This window comes from Salmo trutta, chromosome 36, assembly GCF_901001165.1.
Source record: "Salmo trutta chromosome 36, fSalTru1.1, whole genome shotgun sequence".
Lineage (NCBI taxonomy): Eukaryota > Metazoa > Chordata > Actinopteri > Salmoniformes > Salmonidae > Salmo > Salmo trutta.
This window is the reverse complement of record NC_042992.1, coordinates 912739-922738: the sequence shown is the minus strand read 5'-3', so window position 1 is coordinate 922738 and position 10000 is coordinate 912739. Positions and strand designations below refer to the sequence as shown.

Here is a 10000-nt window from a genome sequence, read left to right as displayed (position 1 = left end):
CTACTACTACAGGTGAGATACATACTACTACTACTACTACTACTACTTCTACTACTACTACTACTACTACTACAGGTGAGATACATACTACTACTACTACTACTACTACTACAGGTGAGATACATACTACTACTACAGGTGAGACACACACACTACTACTACTACTACTACAGGTGAGATATATATACTACTACTACTACTACTACTACTACTACTACTACAGGTGAGAGACACTACTACAGGTGAGACACACACACTACTACTACTGGTGAGATATACCTACTACTACTACAGGTGAGATATACCTACTACTACTACTACTACTACAGGTGATATACACTACTACTACTACTACTACTACTACTACTACTACTACTACTACTACTACAGGTGAGATACATACTACTACTACTACTACTACTACAGGTGAGATACATACTACTACTACTACTACTACTACTACTACAGGTGAGATACATACTACTACTACTACTACTACTACTACTACAGGTGAGATACTACTACTACTACTACTACTACTACAGGTGAGACACACACACACTACTACTACTACTACTACTACTACTACTACAGGTGACACACACACACACACCTACTACTACTACTACTACTACTACTACTACTACTACTACTACTACTACTACTACTACTACTACTACAGGTGAGACACACACACTACTACTACTACTACTACTACAGGTGAGATATACACACTACTACTACAGGTGAGATACACACTACTACTACTACTACTACAGGTGATATATACACTACTACTACTACTACTACTACTACTACAGGTGATATATACACACACGCTACTATTACAGGTGAAACAGACAGACTTCTGTGTGCTCATCCAAAATGTACTCTGTCGTCTTCACTAGCTCATCAGAGTAGCACCTGGACATTTGTCTGTCTATGCTGTCCCTTCGTCTATGAACATATTAGAAACACTGTCAGTCATGCAGAGCTTCGTCAACTTACTGCCTTCCTCCTCTCACTCTCTCCTGTAGCATCCCTTCATCACGGCAGCCAAGCCCGTCACCATCCTGAGAGACCTGATCACTGAGTCCATGGAGATGAAGGCTAAGAGACAACAGGAGCAGCAGAGAGAGTTGGAGGAGGAGGACGACTCTGTAAGTGTAGTCTATCAATCAAATGTATTTATATAGCCCTTCTTACATCAGCTGATATCTCAAAGTGCTGTACAGAAACCCAGCCTAAAACCCCAAACCCCAAACAGCAAGCAATGCAGGTGTAGAAGCACGGTGGCTAGGAAAAACTCCCTAGAAGGGCAGGAACCTAGGAAGAAACCTAGAGAGGAAACAGGCTATGAGGGGTGACCAGTCCTCTTCTGGCTGTGCCGGGTGGAGATTATAAAAGCACATGGCCAAGATGTTCAAATGTTCATAAATGACCAGCATGGTCAAATAATAATAATCATAGTAGTTGTCGAGGGTGCAACAAGTCAGAACCTCAGGAGTAAATGTCAGTTGGCTTTTCATAGCCGATCATTGAGAGTATCTCTACCGCTCCTGCTGTCTCTAGAGAGTTGAAAACAGCAGGTCTGGGACAGGTAGCACGTCCGGCGAACAGGTCAGGGTTCCATAGCCGCAGGCAGAACAGTTGAAACTGGAGCAGCAGCACGGCCAGGTGGACTGGGGACAGCAAGGAGTCATCATGCCAAGTAGTCCTGAGGCATGGTCCTAGGGCTCAGGTCCTCCGAGAGAGAGGAAGAAGGAAAGAAAGAGAATTAGAGAGAGCATACTTAAATTCACACAGGACACCGGATAAGACATGACAAATACTCCAGATACAACAGACTGACCCTAGCCCCCCGACACATAAACTACTGCAGCATAAATACTGGAGGCTGAGACAGGAGGGGTCAGGAGACACTGTGGCCCCATCCGATGATACCACCGGACAGGGCCAAACAGGCATGATATAACCCCACCCACTTTGCCAAAGCACAGCCCCCACACCACTAGAGGGATATCTTCAACCACCAACTTACCATCCTGAGACAAGGTCGAGTATAGCCCACAAAGATCTCCGCCACGGTACAACCCAAGGGGGGGCGCCAACCCAGACAGGAAGACCACGTCAGTGACTCAACCCACTCAAGTGATGCCCCCCTCCTAGGGACGGCATGGAAGAACACCAGTAAGCCAGTTACTCAGCCCCTGTAATAGGGTCAGAGGCAGAGAATCCCAGTGGAAAGAGGGGAACCGGCCAGGCAGAGACAGCAAGGGCGGTTCGTTGCTCCAGAGCCTTTCTGTTAACCTTCACACTCCTGGGCCAGACTACACTCAATCATAGGACCTACTGAAGAGATGAGTATTCAGTAAAGACTTAAAGGTTGAGACTGAGTCTGTCTCTCTCACATGGGTAGGCAGACTATTCCATAGAAATGGAGCTCTATAGGAGAAAGCCCTTCCTCCAGCTGATTGCTTAGAAATTCTAGGAACAACCTGTCGGAACTAGAAGCACCAGCATTTCGCTACACTCGCATTAACATCTGCTAACGGTCTGCATATGTCTGCTAGCTATCTGTATGTGACCAATAACATTTGATTTGATTTTGCCCAAACTAGATCGAGACACAGACACTGTCTCAATGGGGATAGCTGAGCTGACTACACTGACTGTGCTAGTGGCAGACTCCACTAAGCTGGCAGGCTGGCTATCTCATTGCGAAGCTAGGGGAGTTAAAGCCCTGTCTATGTTCGTAGATAAGATGGGCGCACCCCTCCAGTTAGGATGGAGTCCGTCACTCCTCAGCAGGCCAGGCTTGGTCCTGTTTGTGGGTGAGTCCCAGAGTCCCTAACTGGGAGGGGGCCAGAGACTCTCTGCTGTAGAGCTCATCACTCCCCCTAACTGGGAGGGGGCCAGAGACAATTAATCGATGCCGACACATCTTTCTAGCTGATTTACACGCTGAAGCTATGTTGCGCTTGGTGACCTCTGACTGTTTCATCCTAACATCGTTGGTGCCGACGTGGATAACAATATCTCTATACTCTCTACACCCGCCAGTTTTAGCTTTAGCCAGCACCGTCTTCAGATTAGCCTTAACGTCGTTAGCCCTGCCCCCTGGTAAACAGTGTATGATCGCTGGATGATTCGTTTTAAGTCTAATACTGCGGGTAATGGAGTCGCCAATGACTAGGGTTTTCAATTTGTCAGAGCTAATGGTGGGAGGCTTCGGCGTCTCAGACCCCGTAACGGGAGGAGTAGAGAACAGAGAAGGCTCAGCCTCAGACCCCGTAACGGGAGGAGTAGAGAACAGAGAAGGCTCAGACCCCGTAACGGGAGGAGGAGAGACCAGAGAAGGCTCAGACCCCGTAACGGGAGGAGGAGAGACCAGAGAAGGCTCAGACCCCGTAACGGGAGGAGGAGAGACCAGAGAAGGCTCAGACCCCGTAACGGGAGGAGGAGAGACCAGAGAAGGCTCAGACCCCGTAACGGGAGGAGGAGAGACCAGAGAAGGCTCAGACCCCGTAACGGGAGGAGGAGAGACCAGAGAAGGCTCAGACCCCGTAACGGGAGGAGGAGAGACCAGAGAAGGCTCGGCCTCTGACTCGTTGCTTAATGGGGAGAACCGGTTGAAAGTTTCTGTCGGCTGAATGGGCAAAACCGGTTGAGCATTCCTACAGCATTTCCTTCCATGAAGCCATGAGAAAGTTGTCCGGCTGTGGGGACCGTGCAAGGAGGTTTATACTAACGTTACTATCTGTACTTACTGGTGGCACAGACGCTGTTTCATCCTTTCCTACACTGAAATTAGAAGGCACCATGTTAATGTTACTACTTAGCTTCAGCTGGTGGAGGTCCTGCAGAACCATGTCCAGATAAAGCGTCCGGGGCAAAAAAGTTGAGCAAGGGGGGGAAAAAAGCTAAATATTGAGCTCAGGTGCATCCTGCTTCCATTGATCATCCTTGAGATGTTTCTACAACTTTATTGGAGTCCACCTGTGGTAAAGACAGAATTCACTCTTCACTAAAAGGCACGACAGCCTTCTTGGAGTTAGCCAAAATGCACCTGAAGGATTCTGACCTTGAAAAATAAGATTCTCTGTTTTGATGAAACCGAGATTGAACTCTTTGGCCTGAATGCCAAGTGTTACGTCTGGAGGAAACCAGGCACCACTCATCACCTGGCCAATACCATCCCTTCAGTGATGCGTGGTGGCAGCATCATGCTGTGGGGATGAGCGGTGTTTCATGTTGTTTTTGCTTTGTCATTATGGGGTATTGATGAGGGGAAAAACTATTGAATCCATTGTAGAATAAGGCGGTAATGTAATAAAATGTCAAAGTCAAGGGGTCTAAATACTTTGTAGAAGCACCTTTGGCAGCGATTACAGCTGAATCATTCGGGGCAAGTCTCAAAGAGCTTTCCACACCTGGATTGATTGTTTTTTTTTTTTAATTCTTCAAATGCTGTTAAGTTGGTTATTGATCATTGGTAGACAACCATTTTCAAGTCTTGCCATGATGCAGCCACCACCATGCTTGAAAATATGGAGAGTGGTACTCAGTAATGTTTGGGGCAAATCTGACAACAAGTCAATTGCAGTATGACTTTAGTGCCTTGTTGCAAACAGGCTGCATGTTTTGGAATATTTTATTCTGTACAGGCTTCCTTTCTTTCCGGTCACTTATGTTTGTATTGTGGAGTAACTACAATGTTGTTGATCCATCCTCAGTTTTCTCCTATCACAGCCATTAAACTCTAACTGTTTTAAAGTCACCGTTGGCCTCATGGTGAAATCCCTGAGCGGTTTCCTTCCTCTCCGGCAACTGAGTTAGGAAGGAGGCCTGTATCTTTATAGTGACTGGGTTTATTGATACACCATCCAAAGTGTAATTAATAACTTCATCAAGGGACATTCAATGTCTGCTTCTTTTTTTTTTTTTTACCCATCTACCAATAGGAGCCCTTCTCTGTGAGGTATTGGAAAACCTCCCTGGTCTTTATGGTTGAAATGTACTTCTCTATTGAGGAACCGACCTGATAATTGTATGTGTGGGGTACAGAGATGAGCTCGTCATTCAAAAATCATATTAAACACTATTGCACACAGACTTACATGACTTGTTAAGCAAATTTTTACTCCTGAACTTATTTAGACTTGCTATAACAAAGGTTGAATACTTGTTGACTCAAGACATTTCAGCTTTTAATTTATTAATTAGGAACATTTTCTAAAAACACAATTCCACTTTGACATTACAGGGTATAGTGTGTAGGCCAGCGAAACATAATCTCCATTTTTATCCATTATAAATTCTGTCTGTAACACAACAAAAGGTTGAGGGGTGTGAATACTTTCTGAAGGCTCTGTATGAATGAAGTCAGTAAACCTTACTGTCCAAAAAAAGAGCTTTATAAGTTAGTTTGATTCTCCTGACTGTCCTCTCTCTCTCTGTGTCCAGGAAGAGGAGGTGGAAGTGGACTCCCACACCATGGTGAAGTCTGGGCCAGAGGGAGCTGGGACCATGAGAGCTACCAGCACCATGAGTGACGGGGCTCAGACCATGATCGAACACGGCAGTACCATGTTAGAGGCAGACCTGGGAACCATGGTCATCAACAGTGATGAGGAGGAGGAGGGCAACGATGAAGGCTCCATGAGGAGTGAGTAGAGCTCAGGATAGTACTGTAGGCTGTAACTAACATATTGTGATCATTTAATTTCTATATTTAATTGATTATAATGAGCTGTTCAGGATAGTACTGTAGGCTCTGTTTGACACATGATGTAACATGGACAGACTTCAACAGGTAAACTTTATATATAATTTACTTAAGTATTCAGACCCGTTGGTATGAGACTCCAAATTGAGCTCAGGTGCATCCTGTTTCCATTGATCATCCTTGAGATGTTTCTACAACTTGATTGGAGTCCACCTGTGGTAAATTTAAATTGCTTGAACATGATTTGGAAAGGCACACCTAGTCTAGCCTGTCTAGCCCCTAGCTGTGCTCTGGACACCATATGTGAACTGATTGCCCCCCATCTATCTTCAGAGCTCGTGCTACTAGGCGTCCTAAACTGGGACATGCTTAACACCCCAGCCATTCTACAATCCAAGCTTGATGCCCTCAATCTCACACAAATTATTAATGAACCCACCAGGTACAACCCCAAAGCCGCAAACTCTGGCACCCTCATAGATATCATCCTAACCAATGTGCCCTCTAATTACACCTCTGCTGTTTTCAACCAAGATCTCAGCGATCACTGCCTCATTGCCTGCACCCGTAATGGGTCAGCGGTCAAACGACCTCCACTCATCACTGTCAAACGCTCCCTGAAACATTTCAACGAGCAAGCCTTTCTAATCGACCTGGCCCTGGTATCCTGGAAGGATATTGACCTCATCCCGTCAGTAGAGGATGCCTGGTTATATTTTAAAAATGCCTTCCTCTCCATCTTAAATAAGCATGCCCCTTTCAAGAAATTTAGAACCAGGAACAGATATAGCCCTTGGTTCTCCCCAGACCTGACTGCCCTTAACCAACACAAAAATATCCTGTGGCGTTCTGCATTAGCATCGAACTGCCCCCGCGATATGCAACTTTTTAGGGAAGTTAGAAACCAATACACACAGGCAGTTAGAAACGCCAAGGCTAGCTTTTTCAAACAAAAATTTGCTTCGTGCAACTCCAACTCTAAAAAGTTCTGGGACATTGTAAAGTCCATGGAGAATAAGAACACCTCCTCCCAACTGCCCACTGCACTGAGGATAGGAAACTCTGTCACCACCGATAAGCCCACTATAATTGAGAATTTCAATAAGCATTTTTCTACGGCTGGCCATGCTTTCCACCTAACTACCCCTACTGCATTCAACAGCACTGCACCCCCCCACAGCTACTCGCCCAAACCTCCCCCATTTCTCCTTCTCCCAAATCCATTCAGCTGATGTTCTGAAAGAGCTGCAAAATCTGGACCCCTACAAATCAGCTGGGCTTGACAATCTGGACCCTTTCTTTCTAAAATTATCTGCCGAAATTATTGCAACCCCTATTACTAGCCTGTTCAACCTCTCTTTCGTGTCGTCTGAGATTCCCATAGATTGGAAAGCAGCTGCTGTCATCCCCCTCTTCAAAGGAGGTGACACTCTTGACCCAAATTGCTACAGACCTATATCCATCCTACCCTGCCTTTCTAAGGTCTTCGAAAGCCAAGTCAACAAACAGATTACCGACTATTTCGAATCCCACCGCACCCTCTCCGCTATGCAATCTGGTTTCAGAGCTGGTCATGGGTGCACCTCAGCCACGCTCAAGGTCCTAAACGACATCGTAACCGCCATCGATAAGAAACAATACTGTGCTGCCGTATTCATTGACCTGGCCAAAGCTTTTGACTCTGTTAATCACCACATCCTCATCGGCAGACTTAGTAGCCTTGGTTTCTCAAACGATTGCGTCGCCTGGTTCACCAACTACTTCTCTGACAGAGTTCAGTGTGTCAAATCGGAGGGCCTACTGTCTGGACCTCTGGCAGTCTCTATGGGGGTACCACAGGGTTCAATTCTTGGGCCAACTCTTTTCTCTGTATACATAAATGATGTCGCTCTTGCTGCTGGTGAATCTCTGATCCACCTCTACGCAGACGACACCATTCTGTATACTTCTGGCCCTTCTTTGGACACTGTGTTAACAACCCTCCAGACGAGCTTCAATGCCATTCAACTCTCCTTCCGTGGTCTCCAACTGCTCCTAAACACAAGTAAAACTAAATGCATGCTCTTCAACCGATCGCTGCCTGCACCTGCCCGCCCATCCAGCATAACTTCTCTGGACGGTTCTAACTTAGAATTTGTGGACAACTACAAATACCTAGGTGTCTGGTTAGACTGTAAACTCTCCTTCCAGACTCACATCAATCATCTCCAATCCAAAGTGAAATCTAGAATTGGCTTCCTATTTCGCAACAAAGCATCCTTCACTCATGCTGCCAAACATACCCTCGTAAAACTGACCATCCTACCAATCCTCGACTTCGGCGATGTCATTTACAAAATAGCCTCCAATACCCTACTCAACAAGCTGGATGCAGTCTATCACAGTGCCATCCGTTTTGTCACCAAAGCCCCATATACAACCTACCACTGCGATCTGTATGCTCTCGTTGGCTGGCCTTCACTTCATAATCGTTGCCAAACACATTGGCTCCAGGTCATCTACAAGACACTGCTAGGTAAAGTCCCCCCCTTATCTCCGCTCACTGGTCACCATAGCAGCACCCACCTGTAGCACGCGCTCCAGCAGGTATATCTCTCTGGTCACCCCTAAAGCCAACTCCTCCTTTGGTTCGTCTCTCCTTCCAGTTCTCTGCTGCCAATGACTGGAACGAACTACAAAAATCTCTGAAATTGGAAACACTTATCTCCCTCACTAGCTTTAAGCACCAGCTGTCAGAGCAGCTCACAGATCACTGCACCTGTACATAGCCCATCTATAATTTAGCCCAAACTACTACCTCTTCCCCTACTGTATTTATTTATTTATTTTATTTATTTTGCTCCTTTGCACCATATTATTTATATTTTAACTTTGAACTTTCTTCAAACTACAAATCTACCATTCCAGTGTTTTTCTTGCTATACTTTATTTACTTTGCCACCATGGAATTTTTTTGCTTTTACCTCTGTCGTGACGTTGTATTAGTTAATGTGACGACTGTTGCTCATCGAATGATAAACGGTTTATAATTACGTGATTAAATGAATTAAGCAATGAATCAAGCAATTATTAACTCATTAACCTGGGGCACCATGGGAACATTGTTTTGATTGAGTTTCTATTTCCCAAATTAACTCAAAGGATATCAGAATATCGATCACAACAGTCGCTAAATTAATCAATTTCCTCTACAGTCTCATAATCTGAAAGTCGTATAATCCGGGAATCTGCACGGACCCGGGCTTTACCACTGAATTTACCACACCAATCTTAGTTGATTATTTATTTACTAGCAAGCTAAAATGATGATAAAAATGCACATACACAAAACACAGTCTAGCTATTGATTAGGACTTAGTATAACGGGCCAACACACTATGGCGCTTGTTACCCAAAATGGGGATTTTAAAGAGAGAGAAAGAAAGGAAGTACACGAGAGAAATATACATTTGGGTTCATTTGTCAGCCATGCTTATTTAAAATTAGCCTTGCCCCGAACTGCCGCTCTTATGGGTCAGAATATAATGATGTAATTACGTGTTGGAGTTCTCAGGTGGGAAGCTCCGCGTGGTCGTTTAGGCTTCTAAATGACGCAGTTCTCCGGCACAACTCTCCGGTTGTCCTCACAATGTCAGTGTCCTTCTTGGCTAAGTGGTCTGATCCTCACCCTTGATCGGAAAGGGGTCTTCTGAGGACAGACAGCTCTGTAGCTCAGAGCTCACAGCTTCGGCTCGAATGGTGTCGATACCACGATTCAATGGAGAGTAGAGGCTGGGTGGTTCGGCTTGAATTCACCCGCTTAGAGACAGCTACTCGTCCGTAGCTCATGTAGAAAAATATTTCTTTGTCTTCAACCTTGTGTTTCGTTTTGGGGTTCGTCGACTTTGTTAGACCTTAGCTGCAGCTTGGGGTCAATAGTCTTCTATGTTAATTCTTCACTCTCCTGTCTTATACCCTCGGGTCAGAAGTCGGTGTAACAGCCTTTAGGGCAATTCTCTGGGCGGACCAAGTAAAGGGGGCAAGGCTTAGATTTGGCTAAAAATCCAATTTTAGACACTAACTTCACATTTCATCTTTATCAAAACATTCTGTTTGATTTGGATATTTTCCAAACAGCGTACAATGTATAAACATCAGGCATATACTGGGAAAACTCTTAAAGGTACAATGTTTTCATAATAACGTCATCTCTTAACCTTTAAAAACAAATACAAAAGTTACATACATTTTAATATTCCACTTTTCGTCATAACCACCATTGTGGCTGACGGA

The 10000-nt window shown here is 45.0% G+C and overlaps 1 protein-coding gene across 2 annotated transcripts in view; it reads left to right on the top strand.

Moving 5' to 3' along the window:
- The window catches only part of stk3 (serine/threonine kinase 3 (STE20 homolog, yeast)), a 31530-nt gene that overhangs the window by 12777 nt on the left and 8753 nt on the right, over positions 1–10000 (top strand). For both annotated transcript variants that reach the window (XM_029736116.1, XM_029736115.1), the window contains exons 8-9: positions 1038–1160; positions 5467–5668. In XM_029736116.1, the coding sequence (XP_029591976.1) occupies positions 1038–1160; positions 5467–5668 (325 nt within the window). The remainder of the gene's footprint in view (positions 1–1037; positions 1161–5466; positions 5669–10000) is intronic.